The 21,919-nt window shown below is 39.3% G+C and overlaps 2 protein-coding genes, 1 long non-coding RNA gene and 1 other non-coding gene across 6 annotated transcripts in view; all 4 read right to left on the reverse strand.

The window, feature by feature from the left end:
- Positions 1-3,146, reverse strand: part of ARHGEF6 (Rac/Cdc42 guanine nucleotide exchange factor 6) — a 38,272-nt gene extending 35,126 nt beyond the window's left edge. The window contains exons 1-2 of the mRNA XM_005023770.6: positions 2,944-3,146; positions 1,869-1,952 (exon numbers count right to left, since the gene is read on the reverse strand). Of these exons, the coding sequence (XP_005023827.3) occupies positions 1,869-1,952; positions 2,944-3,108 (249 nt within the window). The 5' untranslated portion in view covers positions 3,109-3,146. The remainder of the gene's footprint in view (positions 1-1,868; positions 1,953-2,943) is intronic.
- Positions 3,147-6,882: 3,736 nt separating this feature from the next.
- On the reverse strand, positions 6,883-10,522 carry LOC140003336 (uncharacterized). Its single transcript, XR_011811826.1, has 3 exons — positions 10,383-10,522; positions 9,408-9,494; positions 6,883-7,020 (listed from the first exon to the last, which is right to left on the reverse strand). It is a non-coding gene; the product is annotated as an uncharacterized lncRNA (long non-coding RNA).
- A 505-nt stretch (positions 10,523-11,027) lies between these two features.
- RBMX (RNA binding motif protein X-linked) lies at positions 11,028-21,625 on the reverse strand. 3 transcript variants are annotated; one of them, XM_027465236.3, is made up of 9 exons: positions 21,493-21,625; positions 20,057-20,183; positions 19,746-19,852; positions 14,238-14,409; positions 13,061-13,177; positions 12,568-12,682; positions 12,324-12,449; positions 12,144-12,247; positions 11,028-11,645 (listed from the first exon to the last, which is right to left on the reverse strand). In XM_027465236.3, exons 2-9 carry the CDS (start codon positions 20,163-20,165, stop codon positions 11,338-11,340), a joined length of 1,158 nt encoding a protein of 385 aa, XP_027321037.1. In that variant the 5' UTR covers positions 20,166-20,183; positions 21,493-21,625; the 3' UTR covers positions 11,028-11,337. The 3 variants fall into 3 exon arrangements, with proteins under 3 accessions (XP_027321037.1, XP_071899117.1, XP_027321038.1); XM_072043016.1 differs by having other exon boundaries at positions 21,382-21,496; XM_027465237.3 differs by having other exon boundaries at positions 11,192-11,645; positions 12,144-12,232.
- Positions 19,921-19,992, reverse strand: LOC113844780 (small nucleolar RNA SNORD61). Its single transcript, XR_003499667.1, has one exon. It is a non-coding gene; the product is annotated as a small nucleolar RNA SNORD61 (small nucleolar RNA).
- Positions 21,626-21,919: the final 294 nt, after the last annotated feature.

Genomic DNA, 21,919 nt, shown 5'->3' on the forward strand with positions numbered 1-21,919 from the left:
CAGCCCTTCCCAAGGCAAACTAAGTATCAGACATGACGGAGAGCCACCTATAGGCATGCTTTCAGAGTGCCATTGCCAAGAGGGTCCAAACAGGACAGTGTTTGGGAGGAACAAATGGCAGAAGGTTTTCAAGTTCCCTGTGGCTTTCCCTTTAGAGCACTCAGAAAAAAACAGGTAGTGTGGGGAGAAAAGAGCTGGAGAGAAACATAACACATGTACCATAAATTGTCCACCATGTCAGCTGTCCTGCCTTGAGCATCCCTCTTCACTTGGCATTCTAATATGGCTATTATTTTTTTTTGAAAACAAATAATTAAAAAAATCATTTTAGCTGGACAGATCTGAGCATGAGCTTTTATTCAGTTTTTGAGATCTCCTTTCAGCCAAGACAGCCGCATGAGTATTATCAAAGCTACTGAAGGCTGAGAATATTTTAAAGATTAAGGGGGTTATAAATAAGAAACAGGAAAAACAAACAAACAAACAAACAAAGCTAAAACAATTTTCTTAAGTTGAAATAAAGAAGAAAAGTAATGGGGAAGATCAAAGCATCACCTGGAGCGAGATGCACAGTGTTGCTAGTCCATAATATCTGAAAATCATGAAATGACTGCAGTATTGCAGAAGTGGTTTAAATACTATGAGATGTTAAATAAAACACAACAGTTGAGGACTACTCCTGCCTTATCTTTTAGATGTTTAAGATTTCTGTTTTGTGATATTTTCCATCACAACCATTATGATAAGTTTTTAAACAGAAAAATAATCTCTCTGAAAATTTGAGAAAATCACATGGTCAAGTACTAGAAGACTGTCAACATTGATTTCTGATGTGACGGGCCTTTGGTGATTCTATATATATCTGCTCTTAAACTGTGCTGCTGCAAAAGGCTTTAGAAATGGATTACTGGGAAACAACAGGCTAATGAAACAGTTCTGGAATAAGCAAATTTTCATGCTGGTTAGCTGAAAAGGTCTGAAGAGAAGAAAGGATCTTTGCTTGCTTAGACCTTCAAAGGAGACGTGCAGGAACAGGGTTACCATGAATTGGACTTTCTCCTCACTGTGGTGCATGAATGTTTTGCATAATGCTCAAGGATGCTGTTTCTTGCTTCTGGCAGATTTTGTCTTTTTCACAATGTTGGTATTTTAAACAAGACATTGACAGCTCTTAATTACAGGCTTCTTTTCTACTTTAGGAATGCCAGTGTGATACAAAAGTCTTTAAAATACATTTTAAATCCATATGCATTTAGTAAAAAATGTAATGGCACATTAGCTTAAGTCTTAAGTAATTCATTTAGATTCTGATCTTGCAAATATGAATTATGCTTAGGCATAAGAATCTGCATGTATATAGGATCAGGAATAGCCACTGATAGACTCTTTGTCTTCATTAGGATTGTTTATATGCATAAGGATCAATTTAATATTATGGCTTTGGCAGAATCTCATGTAACACTTGCAAAGGGATGAAAAACACTGCAGGATTAAGAGTATTTCATCTTTATAGTAAAACAAGGCTAAAAACTGCAAGCCCTTACCTCCAATACAAAACAAAACAAAACATGCACAGGTTCACCCTGCTTAACTCTTTTTAGACAGAACTCCTGTTATTGACACATGTATTTCTACCTGACCATTTAGATTCTTCTCAAAGATGTGGAGGAACCTGTTAAGCTCACAATCAATACACTTCAAGTTCTCCAGAAAGAATATCAAATTACTGATCCTCCTACTTATGCTATTAATACAAAAGACTAGGAATGACTACCAGTTTTGTCCGTCTAGCATTTGGCTTCCATTCAGGTTTATTAAACAAGCACAATATTACAACAAAATAATGTAAAGGATATAAGCTGACTTACCTCCACTTTAAGAAGTACACAGCCTTTCAAGAACTCTTGGATATTACTGATGCAATCAGCTTCATTTTTAGGCTCCAGACAATACTAAAGAAACAAAATCCACTGAGATCATTGCATTACCTTCCGCATAGCCTCTAGTCAGAAGGCCTGCATGAATATTGACACGTGTGTTTTATACTGAATTAGGGAAGCTTCTTAAGGGGGCGGATGGGGGTGGCAGGCAAGCTGTCGAACCAGGAAGAAAGAGCCACTGGAGGAAGTGATGCATAAATTGAAATGGTCGGCATCTTGTTTTGAATGTCAGCATATGACAATGCCCTAAATGACAGGGGGAAATTGATGACTTTTAAGAACACACAGTCCCAAACCATCAGATAAGCAAAAGGAGCTAGCAAGTTTGTTTGTTTTTTAATAATAAATGCTCCTGTTTTATAGTGCAGATTTTTTTTTTTTTTTAATTTAACAGCTTCTCTTCTGTGTTGCCATTTCCTATCTCTCACTGGAGTCCTTCCTTTTTTTTTTTTCTCCTGCAGTTATATAGCACTTTTAGACTGTTTGAATACATGCCTTGTAAAACTGTAATATGAGGTACTCACATGATTTAAATGACTTCAGTACCAATGGATTTGCTGGACTTGGAACAGCTCAAAATTGCATAGATGTAATGTTAATTTATTCCTAATCTTGTTCTCTAGGGTACTTCCTGATTAGCGAAGTGTTTTACAGTAACAGTTCTGAAAGAGTGTATTTACACTGCTGTAATTCATGGTATTTAAGTAAATGTAGACAAACTGCATATCCTATTCAACCCCACGATTTTCATCTCTGGTAGGCCCAGTGTTTCCTGTCACTGAATGAACATGCGCTAACTCAGCCAACTGCAACCGTCTGGGGTTGTTTTTCTGGATGTCAAGAGACAAAACCAAAGAAGTAAGGCTAAATCATATTCTGCTCTCAGGTGTAACTAGCAACTTGAACGTTAATCATTCATCTAATTGATGAAGAAAAGAAAATGTTCTCTCAAAATGACCGTGCAGTTATTTCAGACTAGCAAAATACATCTTACGAGAATTACCTTTTCTGCAGATCCCGGAAGAAGTCGATTGATGAGTCTACAGAGCACGGTTCCATCTTTCAGAGAAGTTTTCAGGAACTCCTCTGGATCATCTACTATTTTCTTAGGGGAATTCAGAACTCCTAGGGAAATAAGCCACGTTACAATTTGCTCTTCTGGATTCATTGCTGAGACTTCTGCCACCAGCGCAGTTCTGCGCAGAGGCTTGCACTAACCCACATCCGTGATTACATCTTCCTGCCTCTTTTGCTGGTTGCAGAGCTCAAATGTGAAACTATTTTTCTCCCTCCTTTTTGCTCAGCACCAATGCTCACCAAAGCTAAACAATCAGAAGTAATGTTACTTTAAGGTAAGAAACAACTTTTTTTACAAAACGCTTTCTAGCATGCTCTGTTAAAGAGACAGCGAAAGCAGATCTTCAACTATTGTAAATAGAAGTATTTAATGTGGATATTTTTATTCCACAAAACCTCTTACCTACTGACTTTCTCCTTTTGCCAGACACTATCATCTTGTAAACCTGGTCTTAACTTGTGGCTATTGCCCAAAGTACTAAATGTCTTTAATACACTGAGATATTTACAGAGTTAAAATTGAAATTCCCATTACAGATGACTGGGGGTGAACGTCACACTAACTTTAAATAACATTTCTTAACTTTTTCTGTAGTAAGCCTTGTTAGTAAAATTGCCATTTTAGTTATCTATTTTCAAGACATTTTTTAAAAATAAATTCTGATTATCCACTTAATGTACAAAAAAAAAATAAATGTATTTTTTAACTGTTTTATGTAAGAAACACATATAATCCAAAATGGTCCTTTGGATGAAATGTAATCTCTCAGAACAAGTATCATAGGTAACTCTGAAAGTTCACAACTAAGTCACCCAAAGTTGCAAATGAAAATTTCCAACAATTTTACTTGTCCTATTAAAACGGCACTTCCTACCAGCTCTTCAAGATCTACTGTCTAAAGAACAAGTGTTTTCAGTTTTTCACCCTGAACTGGGAGATATTAACCATCAGTATCAGCCACATTAACTTAAAAGAGCCCAGTCATTTGCAGTCTCCATTTGCAACTGCTTTCACCAGCTCAAACAGAAAATAAAGCAATTTTCCCATCAGTTTATGATGCCTACCTAGAATATTATGGATTAAAGTAATAAAAGAGGAACAAAATATCCCAGAGACAACTTCTCAGTAACAATATTCCAAGCCAGTTCCTAACCTTGTTATTGCTTTCAAGACACCAGCTCTGCTGAACTGCTTACACAGTAATTTCAAGTGTAGAGAGAAATAGAACAGCAACATGAAAGCTACATACAATGAAAATGCATGGCTTTGTCTCATCATTTTCCAGGTCTTATGCTTGGTACTTGGACCTACCTAATTATCACTTTTAATAGCCACCAATAAGAAATCAACATTGCCTTTTTAGGATTATACAGACTTTTGACCTCTAACAGGATGTGGAGATGAGTTCTACACTGTGTGAAAATATAGCACATAGCAGCAGCCAGCGTGAACAGTAAAGCAGGCTGAAGCTAAATCACAAAACACTTGCCATCTGGGAATGTGCATCTATAGCTATCCATATGTGTGCAAAATGTTTCAAATTAATTACAAGACCTTTGGCATGTTTTTGTTGTTGCTGTAGTTTGGTTGGTTTAGTTTACAGTTCTTCTGAGCACTACTCTGTAGAACTGAATACAGGCAATCTCCATGTTCATAGCTTGCTTCTTCTTTTACCATACCTACAGTAGCTAAGACAACTGGTAATATTAATTCATCCACTGGGGTCAACATGTGTATAGGAACACTATATATATATATATGGAAGACATCCACTTCAGCCATCTAATCAAAACATAGCAAGTTTCTGATATATAAGGCAAGAGATCATGTGCGTCGCTATTTCAGTAGATGGAGAATTACACACTCATTCACGGACCATGTCACAAACCTGAACACAGAATATGTCACTCACTCTCTTCTACAAACTTTTCTACAAACTTCCCCCCCCCCCCCCCCCCCAAAAGATAGGCAGTTTTAGAGGTTTATGCCTGTTTGCATGTGTTGCAGCCAGGCATGTATTGTGCTAATGGTTTAAACTACAGTTAAATGAAAATACTTCCTGCATCCTGAATACTTAACAAGAGCTTGAAAGGGTGACCTCTTACATATTCAGACTCTCCCCCCCCCCCAATTTAAAACATTTCAGGTAAGCCACTTAAAAGCCAACTTTTCAGAAAAGCATCAGCACCCAATTAGTAATCTTCAGTTTGTTCACCTACCCTTACAGTAGAATTAGGTCTGTTGTGGAACCCAGAATATGAAAGTATACCACCTACCAAGCAAGGAACAATTTCTTGTCTGGTCTTTGGAAAAAGCTTCAACATTGCTTGTTACTTAAGAGGAATGAAACAAATGAATTGTCTACCATCTCTTGCAGAGTCAACCTCTACCCCCAAGTTACCAACAAGCTTTTATTTGCAGCCTGATTTACAGCAATAATGACCATATTACAGTATTAGTTTTTGTGGTTTGTTTTGTTTGTTTGTTTTAAAGGAAGGAGGAGGTCTAGATCAAATTAACAAACAGCATACAAAATCAGTAACAGGAGCAAGTTACAACAAGTAATAAGGATCACAAAACCATTCTAGAGTGTTTGTACACAAGTCACTTTTATGTAACTTTTTTTTCGGCACAGAAGAAAACACCCAACAGTGCTTTACATTTAAGCCATTCATTTTCAATGTTGAAGTCTGAAACACAGCACATGAGCTAATGAGAATACACCAATGACGTGAATTATGTAACATTTCCAGTACATATGAATCTTTTTTCATACAGCTTACACTGGCATTAGCTTTCAGTTAGAATCTAGTTTAGCCTGATCTAGTTAAGCTACTGCTGAAAAAGAAGTCTTACTATTACAGAGGATGACTATTTCTTTTCAAAGTAAGGTATGGTCTCTGAGACCACAGACCACTTCTTAACAGTATACCACCACTACAAAGTACTTGTTGGTAAACGTTTCTACTATGCAAGCGTAGCTGAGTAACGTGATTTTCTTAAGAACGAACACATAATGCTTTTATTTAACTATGTATTTATTAGCCCAGGAAAATATTGCTATTATACCTATTTGCTATACACAGGCAGACTTACTGCTAGAGTCTGCAGTCTGTAACTGAAGTTTAGTGATACTCTTATACCAAAAAAATAAGATAGTTATAAATGCCTAGAAAGGGTATAAATGCTTTTTCTGCCTTAGCTACTTATTAGTAACAGAACTGTTTAAATGAGAAAAGTTTGTCTACTGTTGAAATACTATAAACTGTATTAGCCATCACTAAGTACTTCTGTCAATGTGAAATTAGTTTGACATTCCAATGCCTGAGGATTACTCTCACATACATTGGCACATCAACACATATTTAGGACAAAAATGCGTCAAAACCAAGAAAATATTCTGAAGAAAACATCGTTTCTATGGAATTCTACACCTGTTAAAAGATGTGCTGCTGGGTGGAGTTCTGTAAGAACCTAGTATACGTAAAAACAGATCATTCTCGAGATTTATCACTACATCATCTCAGTACATCAACACTTTCTTACTCTACTCCAGAAGGCTTGGAAAATTATAAAACTGTTAATGTAAGAATACTGTAAAACTTCTGATGGTTTCTTTGTAAGGTAGAATTTGCAGCAATTTAGTCCTTTGCAATTTAGGTGACTAAAACCTACTTTCATATAACTGGCTATTTTTCATCAGAGAGGGAAAACACTGCATGTGAATACCCTGGATTATTTTTCTGCTGCACAATCTACTGATGCATGAATATTGAGACTCTTGGAAGATGTTCACTGCAAGACACAATAACTGATTTCCACCTATCTGAACATATTTTGTATCCAAGAGATTAGTAGCACTAGGCAATTCCCTGAATGGTAACACAACCCTCTAAAACAAATACTGGGTAACACCATGCTCAAAAGACAAGTTCTATCAGCTGCTTTATGTTATCCTTCGATTTTCCAAGCATATCCACTGCTGCACTGCCATCTTCTAGTCTGAAAAAAAGGAAATTCAAGTCAGTATACTCTCAGAAACTAAGAAACATAAAAAAAGACAAACTGAGTTGTTTTTGCATATTCAACAAATACATTTGGCTTATTTCCAAACTGTTCTAGGACCATAAAATACATCAGAAGCTAACCACAGTAATTAAAATGATCTGAAAACAATTTTTAATGATATGGAACAACAGTGTCTCTAGACTGAGTACCAAGTAACGCCCATGCGTACCCTCCTCTCTGATCCTGTCTACCAGAAAAACCCACTGTTTTTTGACCACACAATAATCTTTTAAGAAACTGGTACACACAAAGGTACAGATTATAAATAATGTGCTATAAATTAAATAAAACGTAGGATAAAAAAGTGATCAGCTTCCTGAACTAGTACAATTAGTATTTTTTTAGAAAGTTACTATTACCTTTCCTGCCAGGCAGTCACTTCAGTTCTATTTACTGCTCCCTAAACTAAGATTGTCATAATTCCTATTAAAAACTTGGAAATGTTAATAAGCTGCAGAGTAGGCTGAGAAAGCATGTTATGTTATATTAATTACAACATGGCCCACACTAATTACTATATTAATTACAACATGGCCCACACTAAGCACTAGTAAGTGACAAAACACGTCTAGTAAATTAAGTAGCCCTTAATTTTTAGAGAGCTTTTTGCCTAGAGCAAATCAGGGGGGAAATTTTCTACTTCCCAACTAATACAAAGAATTGAAGCTAACATGGCATATATGTATTACGAAGTTGAAAACATTCTGACACAATCTATATGATGATTTGGCAAAACCTTTTAAATCACTTAGGATGCTGCATATTAAAGACAGTCCGTTATCTCTGTTAGAGAATTCATGACCTGGACCAGCCTCAAACTTTAAGTTTGATAACTGACTCCTCATTTTTTGTAGGTGGGGAAGGGTGGGAAAAGAACTTAATTTAAGATGTATTTCCCTAATCCACCTTGGTACCCCTATTACTGATACCAGTAATTCAATGAAAGAAAGGGTTGTTTTTCTTCATCCTTAAAAAGACAGTGGTAGTTCAAGCTTTGTCCCCTGTCCAACAGGATATGTGACTTTAATATTTTAACAGTCACACTCAAGAGTGCTACAGAGACAAAGAAAGTAGCATTTTTTGTTCATTGAGATTTTATCAGTAACAGCAAAATATTAAGTTGGCCAGGTTAACAGCTTTTATTTAACTATGTGCTTTTTACAACTCAGAATAGAAAATACACTTGATGCTTCTGTTTTTATCTGAAATAAAATCCAGTACTCTGAAATGAAAGAGGAATTTGTCAGGAGCATGTACAAAATATTACTGTAACGTTCTGACAAAAACCTTCTATATAGAATCTTAGAAAAAAACTGTAAGCAGACTGAGATTATAATACCACACAGTATGCAACAAAACCTATCCATTCAAGATGGATCTTCCCTAAAATCAATGATAATGCATTAAACGAACAACACTATCAAGTACAGCTTTTTCTTCTCACCATTTCAAAGCTGGTTCTCAAAAGCAGTACTTGAAAGTAGCATCCAAATATGTTCTTATATTTATAGCATACTTTGAATACTAATAAAAAATTCTTGCAAAACTTCCCGAAGTATACATGCTTCTTACATCAGTACTGCCCTTGAAAAAAAGGACTTGCACATATCCTTCACTCTATGCTAGTTTTTAGCAGGCATTACACACTTTTTTAAAAAAATAATGTTTGTTTAGTGGACAAGTTCGCCAGGGCACTATATTAGTGGGGCAGCCACTACTGCTTTCTTTTTTCCTGCTAAGTATCAGAGAAACAGAACAGTGACACTTTCACATGAGGTCTGAACAGTTATTCCAACACTGACTTGTCCCTCAACTCACAGAGAAAATTAACTTTTAATGTGGTAGGCTTTGAAATCATGAAGAACAGCTAACCTAAGAAGTTTAATGCAATCTTTGACATGAGTGTAAGCCTGGAATTCAATCCAAGGACACTTGCAGATTAACTCATTGTCGTAGACTACGCTTACTGTAACTATTAAATTCTACATTCTGCATATTTAACAAGACCGATTAAAAGTCTGTACCAATATCTAGTACTTGGACTTTTTGGTCTTATTTAGTGAAGATTGCTAGATTAAGCAAATTCTGCATCTTTATTTATGATGGACTTATAATCATATTTTATTATCTGCTGTTCTTAAAACTGCTGGTAAGATTGTCATTCTTAACTTGGCAATTAAAAAGCCCAGCAAGACCACCTCCTCCGAAATATGCTATCAGCAGATCAGGATTGGTTACCCACCAAGAGCATATAACCAAATCTATAAATACAGAATCATAAGAAATCTTCCATCCAGCTACTTCATTAGTACAATAATTACCTGTTCTATTAGTACAGGCAACACTCATGTCTGCCATCCACAGACGAACCAGCATTACTTCATTGGCATCTTCCAGAAATTATCATCCTGCAATCAAAGTAAGATAGAACAAACTGAGAAGAGTACATTTTATAATGCAAGTCAACCTACAGTGCTTCCCCCCATTTCAAGTCACAAGCTTGGGTTTGCAGATTAGTCTCTTGCAAGTCTTACTACTTCTCTTCTAAGTGGTGGAAGATTCACTGGCTTGGAATGGACTGGAATGACTTAGTGATAGGTTGCATGGCTTATGGATTCTCATTCCTTTTCAATGGTGCACTGCCATGTTAAATCCATAAGTTGAACGACAAAATTTACTGAGGACTAAACAGTAGCACAATGCTTTTGTTTTGTTTTTAGTTGGAGGTCTTCATGTCTATTACATTCAAGAGCATCTTTTGAACTTCGTGGCTTTACCTGAGTCATAACTTGCCACAGGTTCTGCCACATGTGCTAGATATCCCTGTAACGCAGTGTCAAACTAGTCAGGCATCCAACTAAACGTCAAGTTTGCAATGGCTTGCTTCAAACTCCCAATAGCCGAGATGGTATTTGTCAATCTAAACCAATTCCTGATTTCACAAGGCTTTTATTTTTATAATAATAGTATATGCAGCCTGTTTAAGCATCTTCACTGAAAGATACTGGGCACAAAATATCCCCTCCCAACCCTACTTCACAGTATTTTGTCTAACAGCGAGCTGCATTCTCACGTCTTTAGTTTCAAAATCAGTGCCATAAATGCTTTTATCCAAGAAGAAATGTTGAATTTGGAGAACTTCTAATGCATTGAAGCTTTTCGTTTCCTTTTTTTTTTTTTTTTTTAATCTAGACAGCACTTCCATTGCCATGACGTGCAGCTTGTCTTACTGTACTAGAGGAAGACAACTTGATTCAATTTTGACTTAGACTGAAAAACTAGTTTGCTTTGCTTACCATCTTTGCTGTTTCACAGGCATTTGATGCTTTAAATCAGCTGTGGAATGCTGAAAGTTTCACTTGTTTTTATGAAGCCATAAGCCTTTGAGAAGTGGAGAGAAAGACTTCCTTGCTTATCTTATTTTCTCCTTTGGAATCAAAGATGTTCCTTTAAAAGTGAAACACTACAGAGTTGCAAAAATTTGAAACAGTATGAGTAAGCATCGTTTTGCAGCTTCTTTGATGGAATTGGTCAAACTTTTTATTTTTTACTTTTTTTTTTTTTTAATACAGTATTCTGTAGCTGACTTACAAGTACATGGTTCATTTGAAGGGGACATCTTTTTAAATTCCCCATGAAACAGTAGGAAGGCAAAAAAAATAGTATTATCCACTTGCTTTTTCATTCAGGTTAATTGAATGATATCCTCTATTTTCTTTACACAAGGATCTGAAGGCATTTTGAACTGGGAACACTGACTTCAAATTCTAGACAAAACTGAACTTTGTGTGGAATATCCCCACCACCCTCCACATCACAATCAATACTTTAAGAATGAGATGCTGAATATGTAGAACAATCCAGCTCCATCCTAGATGGTTAGATGTTGTGTGGAAGATCATAAGAACTGCTTATTCCATTCATGAGGAAAGTCAGATGGGTAGTGTGGCATTTCAGGGAAACTTTACTTTGAAAATTACAACACTAGTACACAGCTCAACTTTTATACATTTAACATCTGCCTTTTGAAAGAAATGTTAACAATTTTGAAATGAAATTAAACATTGGTTTAACTTTTCTTCACAAAAGCATAAAAGTCATGGAGGGGAAAACTTAACAGGCAACAATAAAAAAAAGGTAAAAACAACTTTTCCTTTTAGTAGTCCTCTGGTAGTAAAGATAGAACAACTTCCACTTTTTTTTTTTGTTTGCGAAATTATTTTTCTTGGTCCAAAAAATTTAAGAGTGTTTTTAGTATCTGCTTCTGCCTCCACCTCTGTCAGATCTGCTTCCACCACGGCCACCACCTCTGGGTGCTCCGCGGCTTGAACTACTGTATGAATCACGAGGCGGTGGATAGCCCCTTTCCATGGATGGGGGAAGACCCCTGTCTTGTCTTCCAACACGATCACGGCCACTTGAGTAGACATCACTTCTGCTGCTTGAGTAACTTTCTCGGCTTCCATATCCATCACGTGTGCTGCCGTAATCATCATATCGACTGCTTCCACCATAAGATGGCGGGGGCCCTCGTGCAGGTGGAGCACTACGTGAGTTACCTGCAGGGTCAATGGTCAGGTAATATGGCAACACCATAAGTTATATATAACAATTTCAATCTGAATTTACAGAACTGCTGTATTAAATGTTTACTGTTACTCTTTTGTATGTATCGAGATGCTCTTTATATAATCTGCCATGTTAAGGGTACTTAAAGTGGGAATTGAGTATCAGGCAGTGAGTGGATTTAAAGACTTTGAAGGAATGCAGACGGTGTTTATTCAGGCAGGCTCTTTACTGGGTATTCCAGAACAGCTTGTTACTTTAGAGAAGAAACTCAGACATTTTCCAGAGATAGTTGCAATTCTGAACTGTAGACTTTGCTTCTTTAGTTTATAGCTTATTTAACAAGACGATCAAATGATAACCAACAACTGCACTTTCACTGTAGGGGAAAAAAGTGTGCCACTTCCCCCTAAAACACGAGCAACCTAGTAAAGTCAGATTTTAATGACACCTGTAAAAATTACTATGTGAACCTCAAAATGAATTCTTACCATAACTCTCATATGAATCTCTGTAGGATCCTCCACTTGGATGATCTGAGTAGTCTCTGTCACGCCCGCCACCGTATCCGTCACGATCACTGTAAGAGGAAAGACTACTGAGACTTAGTATAAATCAGCTGGACCACAGCAGAAATAAAAGGATATGGACAAAAATCCAGTAGTAGATACCTATAGCCCCTCGAGGGGTATTCATCACGTGAACTGGAATGACCATAATCACGATACGCATAGTCCCGTGGAGGTGGCGCATAGTCTCTTGTATCCCTGGAACTGGGATAATCTCTGCTTGAGTAACTACAAAGAACAAGAATCGAGTTGTTAACTACATGTCACATTTTGAAACAATCAGGTATCAAAACTCTTCTCAGAATAACTTAAAATTAAACCAAGCTAAATTAGTAAGAAAACTTACCCGTCTTTAGTGCTGTAGCCATCATCTCTTGGAGACATGTAGACATCTCTTCGTGATGGCATCGGTTCTCTGCGTGGAGGACCACCATAACTGTCTCTCCCACGTGACACAGGAGCTTAAGAGAAGCAACCCAAATTTTAGAATTTAACCAGTGCTTGAACACACAGAACACTCCTCAAGGCAGTATTAGCCAAGTATTAGTAAACTCTTTACAGTGATTTAGGAACACCATCTGCAGTTTACCTTTGCAATAATTTATATTTCTGCTTGTATAGTTTTAAAGCAGCACTAACAGGAACATCTTTAGAATCACACTGAATTGTACCAACAGCTACAAAGTGGTGTAAATAAGAGAACTGACAGATTAGTAAAGAGAATGCACTAGTCCAGAACAGATTTAACTTAAAAAAATCAAGGATTTGCATTAGTTTCTGAAGACTAACGTACTGCAAGATTGCTGACTAAGCAATAATGTAGTTTATCAAGTTCTTACCTCGTCCTCCCATACTACTGCTACGCACTGGTCCTGAAGGTGCAGATCTTTTAGGTGGAGGGCCTCCACTTCGTGGAGGTGGACCTCTCTTCATGGGAAGTGGTCCTCGAGAAGACCCTAGAAGGGTAAGCCACACACCTCATTACTTCTGTGGTACTCATCTATATGCCCTTAAAAGCCTGAACTGCAATAACTGCTGTTACCACTACCGTGTCATCAACAGCAAACCTCTAATATTAGGCACCTCAAAACCCCTTTTTCTTGTGTTTTGGCCACTACTAGATGCTACTGGCAGAATTGAGAGCATGCCAAATTAACTTTTTCACAGCTTAAATTCCTTTTAAGAATTGTCTTACAGAAGTGAACCGAAAGCCACAGGGTGTGATGCAAGGGAGAAAGAAAACTGGTATCTGTCATCACAGCTTAAATGCTGAACGAGTTACTGTCCTCAGAAGACAAAAAGCCACCTGGGAAGATGTACTAGAGAAGATCCTACATAAAGAGGGAACAGAGGTACTGTAGGACCTACTACACAGACTCTCCAAGAATGGAGTTCTCACTATTTCCATCTTTTCCCCCCATTACACCTCAGGTGCTGCTGTATTTTTAAATGACTATTTTGATACTGAAAAGTCTCTAAATAAAGATATATCTAAGTTAAAGAATATCCAGTATCAAGTAGCATATTACCCCCCCATTTCAGAAAACTTCAACTTAAAACACTGTAACAAGTAATGTTTAACTTCCCTAATTGCCATTGTGACCCAGAAGGATCAGTCATTTAAACACCTACAGTTTACTGAGTTTAGACCACTTTCTACATACAAACAGAAGGCAGTTCCCTGTCCCTGGTGGAAGAGAATCACTTTTTCAACTTGAATACCAGAAAGCTTCCTTTCTCACGTGCAGGGCAGGAGTTTTGTTTTTCTTTCATAGCCAAAAGTCAGGTAGAGTGTTAGATGTAGAAGGGAATCTTCATATTTGAAAGCCTTTTTCTTAAGGTGTACTTGCCCAATCAAAATTTGACTCAACTGCCGAGATCATTATTAAAATGATGAAATGTGAACAAGGAGTGCACTATTCAGCTCTTTGACTTTTCCAGTAGGATTACTGTCATCTTCCAATGGGATTGTCTTGTATGTTGTCCAAGTATATAATGAGATAGGTAAATACATACCCAAGTGACTCCCTCTTGAAGGTGGTCCTCTTGCGCCACTTCCGCCTCTTCCACCTCTAAGGCCCCTGGGAGGACCTCTGCTTCGTGGAGGGGGTGGCGGCCCACGCCTACCACCACTTTCAAAGGAGGGCTTGGTTGCTTGTTCCACTTTAATTGCTTTCCCATCTAATGACTAAAGAAGAAGCTGCTTTACTTATTGCTCAGTCATGTTTGTATTTCTTAAATTAAGCCCCTCTTGCTTCACTATTATAGGGCTTCCATTTTATAAAGTTAGAGCAACTCTAGAACAGATTTCAGTCTTCAGCATTAGTCCCCATGTACTCAGCAGCATGTTGGGCCTATTTCTACAGTACTTCATTCTTGTTGTATTGATGAAAAATACACAGCAGCATCGAAAAGGATTTTCAGTCAAAACAAGTGTCCAATGACTACGGCAGCCCCATGTCATTTATACTGTAAATGAAATATGATTTATGAGTTCCAATTTACTTCCAATTGCCACGAACTTTTGTACCAAACTGACCGCACCAGTAGTTACAGGATTAAGCTGAAGGTATCTTAGCTTCAGTTGGGGTTTCTGGCAATGGGGAGGCCGTTTAAGTACATTTGCTTGATGTCCTGATTAAACGGTGATCGCTGAAGTATTTAGAAGTAATTTCAGCATCTACAAAGCAGATTGAGTATGGTAATTCACCCCTCTTTTCTACTGTTTCAAGCTGGGTTTTCAAAGAGGTGACTGCCACAAATTACTCTTACTTGCTTTTGCAGAGGGGACTTTTCTTTGAAGTGTATTTTCTGGAGCACAGACCTGCAGTAACAGGAACTCTGCAGCCAGCTTATTATACCTCAAATATGAGCAGGTAGTAAGACATATTGAGTAACTTAAGTTTATCAAATTTCTTTATCGCCTTTCAGACACCTCACATTTGGTCAAGAGAACAGAGTCAAAATCACAAGCTCTGCTGAAGTTGGCTTACTGCACATCTATCCTGGCAAATATGTTTATTTGCCTTTTTGTTAAATATCTGACTCTGCTACAATACTTAATGAATTAGAAGGGAAGCACTATTAATTGCACTTCTTCATTGCAATAATGGTCAAAAACTGACTGCCACGAGTATGTTACTCTTGATTGTTTTATTGTGGTAAATAATCACCAGCAATCTTCTTCACTAAAGTCTCCCTTTCTGAAATCATCCACTCTAGTAGCTCATGTATTCTGCCACCAGAGTTGTACCTATTGTTTGAAAAACCTGTGTATATCCAAAAGGTCTTGACATTGTGGAAAAAAAATACTAGCAAAAACACACTGATCTTGTCTTTGACTTAATAGAATTCTTTTAATTATATGAAGTTTCTCAAAAACACATCTGGCATGACAAGCTGAAACATTCCAGGAGAACGCATTAATACCACTAATCCCTGGAACTTAGTTTGTATCTCATAATTTTGCCATCACATCTCGTATCTCAGTCATCCTTCTCAAAACTGGAAAAAAGTAGGCTTGAAGCCTTAAACTTTGCCATCACAACTGCTGCTGTCCTATTTCATGAGAAGTTCCCGACAGCTTGTTTGATTTTGGAAACCAAGTATCATCACTTTTCATTACCATGGGGTTTTGAGTATTTGGATGTCAAGTCAGTGTGTTTTTTTGATTCGCTTTTTTAAATGTAGGGAGCAGAGTTTTCCCAATGATTTCTACTATTTCCTTATGTCTTGAACCCATGCATCTCACCAAGGCAAAACACAGATTTCTTTTCAAACTGCTTTCCAGCAGTCCTGAAGTCCAAAAGGTTTTTTTAACCCAGAAGGCGTTTGTGAAAGTTTGTCCTATTTTAAAGGGAGGGAACATTTTCATGTTATCAGTTTTCAGGTCAAGTAGAGAGAGGTCTGATCTTAATGAACAGATAAAACTCAGAACAAGCCATCTCAGAATAAGGAATTGTTTTTCCAATGGGCCCAAAGAAAAAAAAACAACACTGTCAAAATGAACCGATTAGTTGGTGTTTATAATCTTGAATCAGAGTGTTACAGCAGCATTTGTAGTATGATCTGGGCACCATTGAGTGGCATCACCTTAGTACTAGAATGTGGGGAAGTCTACTGAACAATCATCTAAGGCTAGTAGTAGATTTGCAATCATAATTAAAAACTCCCACATGTGAAATGAACAACCTGTACCATTTTGTACTGTGCCAGGGAACCTCAAGCAAACAATTAGAGAACTGTCCTGCAAATTGCTCATTTTCTGACAAAGAAGTTAAATGTAGTGTATTTTGAAAACTTCAATGGCCATAATTTAAGAGCTCCAAAGAAACTTGCATGAAACAGCAGCCTAACATCACATAGGGTTTTCCTCTCAAATGGAAGATTTCATTATTGATGCTGCAGTGACTCCACCATGTTCTTTGACATCACATCACGAAGGCTTCCTTTTGCCAAATACATTCAAGAACTGAAGATAATTTCCTATCAGGCTGAGCTTCTGCTTATTTTATCAATTCTTCACCAGAAGAATGGGAAATAAGTTTCTGATGATTAGAGGAAGACAATCTTCTCTAGTGCTGAGTACAGTTTAGGCTGTCATTTGGGTTGTCGTATTTGCTTCCAATATCTCAACACACTCCAGCTGGCTTGGCAGCTCTTCAATTGGAAGAATGGAATGCTTCAAATGGAATTTTATCTCTGGCTTGTCCCGGATGTTTCTCTAAGGTCATGTTCTCTTTAATTACAGATTTTTTTTTTCCCCTCAGGGCTTAAGACCAGAAGTTCACAACAGCCTGCTTCACAGAATGTTCAATACATGCTTGGAGTATTCACATTTGTATTTAGATATGCAGGTCCATTTCATGACATCAGGATATTGACTTTACTACCATGCAATTAAGATTTTTCTGAAGAATTCACTCTAAGATTTTTACTAACATTTTTTACTAACATTTTTACTGTGCTGCTCAGGCTAAGACTGATCCAATTCTGCAGAGAAAATAACTTTAATTGAAAAAATTGCCCTTCCCCCAAAGCTATTCTCTCCTGACCTTCTTCAGGACTAAAATTTTCAACAAGCAAGTGGAGACTAGTTTATGCCTGTTCCATTTTAAAACAAATTCTTTAATCCTTTTCTTCCCTCCCCCCCACCCCCCAACACAGCAACTGCAGATACACTCTTGCAGAAATCATCGAAGTCAGCCTCTTCTACTGGCTGCAAGTTTAATTTTTCTTTGGAATGACAGAATGAGCTACACACAGGCCACACAGAACCTTCTCCCCTTCCTAGACTGTAACTTAATCCTTATAGGTTGCTTGAACTATTTATTGTCTGCACAGTACTTCTGCTACTGCGTCTTTTGAAGTGCCTGGAATTTTCATTAGAACTCCAACCCATTGCTTCCAAATGTGAATAGAAGCTTCCATTTCAGACAGATTAGAACGATCTCTTCCCACAGCATTCCTCAACCATCACTCCTCTTCAGATCTAGAGTAGAGTCTTTTTGAAGTACAAGCATCACTTATTGTCCAGAAGGCTTTCTCAAGATGAGGACGAGAGGCTACCTCCCAATAATCTTCCACATCTTCCATATCCATGGTTAAACCATGCTAGACCACTATAGAATTGGAATGATATATAGTAATACCTACAAGGTTTATGTTAAATGATCATTCTTGGTCAAATCCTGAGTGAGAAAGTTCTTTTCATACTTCGGTGTTCAAATTTCAAAGCTGATGGAGGCATGTTTAGGCTTGCAGCTCTGAAGACAGAATCCATTAGAATGATGACCCACAAGGCGATACCTTCTAGCAGTTCTTGAGTGATGCATGTGGTGCAGTCCGAAACAGACATCTCAGACAAGCATTAAATCTCATTTAGCTACTTTACTGAGCATTATTTGCATGAATGTTTCCAATGTGATCAAAAAGATTAGTACTAAAGATCTAGATCAGTCGGTGTTTTATTTTCAGATGCATTAAATGAAAATGGTGCACTCCACAATCAATTCCTAAGACAGTGACTAAACTCCTTTCAGTCTGACAGTTTTTGGTGCTTCAAGTTACCATATGTGAGGGTTCAGTGGAATGATTAATTCAGAGGAAATCAGGGTTTCAAAACTGCAGGTAAACAGGTCTTCAGAACTGTAGCAAACTACACAATGGGAGGTACATTTAGTAACAGGTACACCTTTAAGGATGTTTAGACCAGCAACAGAAAGGACCTGATCTGACTTGTCACTCTCCACCTTGAGAAAAATGACTAACTTGTTTAAAGAGGAAGCAAGCCTCTGAAGAAAGCAACACTAACCATCATGAGACTCTCCTCAAGCACACAGGAACTAAGAAGCACACACGGCAGACACAAACCAAGGAATAACGACATTTTACTATATGCATTCTCAGCGAACACTAGAAAAAGATTTTTTTATTGCTAGAAGCACAAATACTTATATGCATTACCTATGGACTGCAACAGACATTTTTCTTTCAATTCAGTATCTTGCACCAACAGCTATTAAAAACCCAAGTGTTATTCAATCATTGTTAAGTAGAGGCTTTAACCTTACAAGAAAGCACCACCAGAAGCACTTCTTACAGAAAGGCCGATTCAGCATGACCTTAACACCTGACCTGTTCAGATTATGCATTAAAGACCAGAGACTGAAATTCAAGTTAACTGAGATGACAGCTTGCACTGTCTAAAAAGACAGCATCTCTTTGAAGATAGGCTGCTGTTGACTATTAAGTTACAGACTTGCATCTATGTTTTCAAACACATCCTGAAAAAGACACAGATCACAACAGCTTGTTGAAGGAATTTACGTTATCCTGATGCTAATCTCAGAAGTTTTTGCTCCAAATTTTCAGGTTTTATTTTCTTTTAAAGCCATTAAATACATATTAGTTATTTAGTATTTTCTCTAGTAAGTCATACAGTTCCACTGTAGGGTATAAACAAGCAATTCAATTGCTAGTTAACTGCAGAACTATTTCACAGTAACTAGAAAGACGCTCCACATACATGCCAAGTGGGTTGGCAATGCAACTCACATATGTAAGGACACCTATAAATTAAGGGTGCATCAATGCACCACAGAGTAGGGAAGTCAAATTAAACCCATGTTAAGGGGAACATTCATAGTTTTCAGGTAAGTCACTTCCTCAAATTGTAATTTCTACAGTACTACATTCAAATACAATAATAAAAAAAGCATCATAGAACATGAAATAGTGAAGAGCTGTCTACTAGAAAACCATTTATCACCAATTGAAAAAGAAAACTATGACTGACTGATGGTCAGGCTTCACTTTCTACTGTCATATCCAGGATAAGGAAAACATGATTCCAACTTCATGGAAGCTCAGAAGTAATACATTTTGACAGATTTAAAGCTATGACTTGTCTCCAGGATCTTCTAGCTGACTGTCTTTCCCAGTGTTATAATTAGTTAATTTACTCCATAGATCAGTATTTCTGGTTAGCAGCAACAGTAAAGCGTGATTGATCTTAATTCCTACCTTTCCATTCATGTCTCTGGCAGCATCTTTTGCATCTGCTGGACTCTCGAACGTTACAAATGCAAACCCTCTGGACTTGTTGGTTTCACGATCTTTCATCAAGAGGACTGTGGAAATAAAGCTTTGTTATTCTTTTTCTGTAATTAGGATACAACACAGCCTTTATTTAACCTTCAAGCTCAGAACTTCTTAGAGGACGTGAAGGTATCATCATTTCAGATGATCAACACCAAAGAGTCATCACAGCTAAGGTTTTTTTAATCTTATAGTAGCAAGAGTATTGTGTTTTTTTTTTTTTTAATTGTTTTTACCTTCCACAATGCGTCCATATTTGCCAAATACAGCCTCAAGGGCTTTTTCATTTGTCTCTGTGTTCAGGCCCCCGATGAACAGTTTTCCGGGACGATCTGCTTCAACCATTTTGACGCTACGAATGACCTATTAAAAGCATACAGCTGTCGTTAATAAAACATTAAACTAAATGAGGCTTCCAGACAACCCCATGGAATATTCAGCTTTCCTCAAGTGTTCAAGGAAATTTTCCTTGAGTGGGATGTCAAGTAAGAGATCTGATGTATAATGGATAAAAAAAAAAAAAAAAGTGTAATAGGCTAAGGCAAATAGGTATTTCAAATAAAGTCAACTTTGAGAAGTGAAGCAAAGCACTTTTAACATCAAATAGTATTGGTGAACATGGAAAAGCAGGTTTACTGCCTTTTTGCCCTTGATAATAATCCTAGAGGCTCTTAAGCCCTGCCACAGGTTTTCCAATAAACATACTTAATACATCAAGATAAAACCAAATGACTTAATTTAAAGCCAGGTGGGCCAATCCTCCAAATTAAGCACCACCTTTTACATTATTTTAAGAACATCGAGGCTACGTCAGTCAGTCTTGGCCAAGACACCGCAGCAGCCTGAATGGATGCCACTCCATCACTGCAACCCTGCACAAGGAGGCCACGGCTGAGGGGTGCGGGGAGAGAGCAGAACAAAGACAAAGCAAAGCCTGGCAAAGCGCCTGGCGCCTGTGGCCGAGCGTTACCCGCTCGCCTGCAGGCGGGAAAGCCCGCAGCGGGGCGTCGAGACAAAGCAGCCCCCTGAGGCGGGGGCTGCCGGGGGCCGGAGGGGCCGGGCCGGGGCTGCCTCAGCCTCGCGGGCGGCGGCACAAGCCGCGGGGGCCGCCCTCTCCCTGCCCCGTGGAGCCGCGGAGGGGAAAAGGAGGAGGAGAAGGAGGACAAGGAGGGGGGCGGCAGACCCTCGGCGCTCTCCACACACCTCCACAAAATGGCGGCCACCTCCGGCGGGGACTCGGCTCCCCGCCGGCCCCACACGACGACCGCCTGGACGCTGACCCGAACGCGCGGCCCGACCCCATGTCCCCCATCCCTCCGCCCCGGCCTCCTCGTATCCTCCCCGGGGAGGCGCCGAGCCCGCGGCGGGACCCCGCGCGGAACCCCCCGCACCTAAAATGGCGGCCGCAGCGCGCCCCGCGCGCCTGGGACCCCCCCGCGGCCCGCCGCGACCGCGCTGCTCCCTCAGCTCCGCGCTGCGCGGGGCGGGCGGGCGGCCAGGCCCGGCTCCACCGCGCCTCAGGCCCGATGCGGCGGCCCCAGGGAATCCCCGGCTGCCTCACCTACGCACCGCGGCGCCGCCGCCCTCCGCGGCCGGCCCCCAAGCGGCGGCGGCGGCGGGACCCCGTTATCCCCGCTGCCCGGAGCCCCCGGAGCCGCCCGGCACCACTCACCCCCGCTCCCGCCGTGCCGCAACTGCGCAATGAGGGCGAACAAAGGCGCTGCGGGCCTTTATAGCGCTGACGTCACCGGCCGGCCGGGGCCCCGGATGCACGCGGCGCCGGTGAGGAGGGAGGGAAGGGGGGGCCGGGGTCTCCCTGGGGCCGCCTCAGGCCCCGCGCACCGGGGGCTCCGCGCTCGGGGTGCGGTAGGAGCGGGGCGGCCTCGCTACTTTGGAAATAAGGCCCAGTGAGGGTCGAACTCGGTGGAAGTGTCTGTGTGGGAGTTCAACACTTGGAGCGGTCTCAAGGCTCAATTAATATATGTGTATGTCATATGGCAGGCGTACGTCAATGCCCCTTCCTCAGGGACTTAGGGTGACCTGAAACAAGCCTGGTTTAAAATGAAATATATTATTCACAACACGGATTTTCCCACTAT

Source organism: Anas platyrhynchos, chromosome 10, assembly GCF_047663525.1.
Source record: "Anas platyrhynchos isolate ZD024472 breed Pekin duck chromosome 10, IASCAAS_PekinDuck_T2T, whole genome shotgun sequence".
Classification (NCBI taxonomy): domain Eukaryota; kingdom Metazoa; phylum Chordata; class Aves; order Anseriformes; family Anatidae; genus Anas; species Anas platyrhynchos.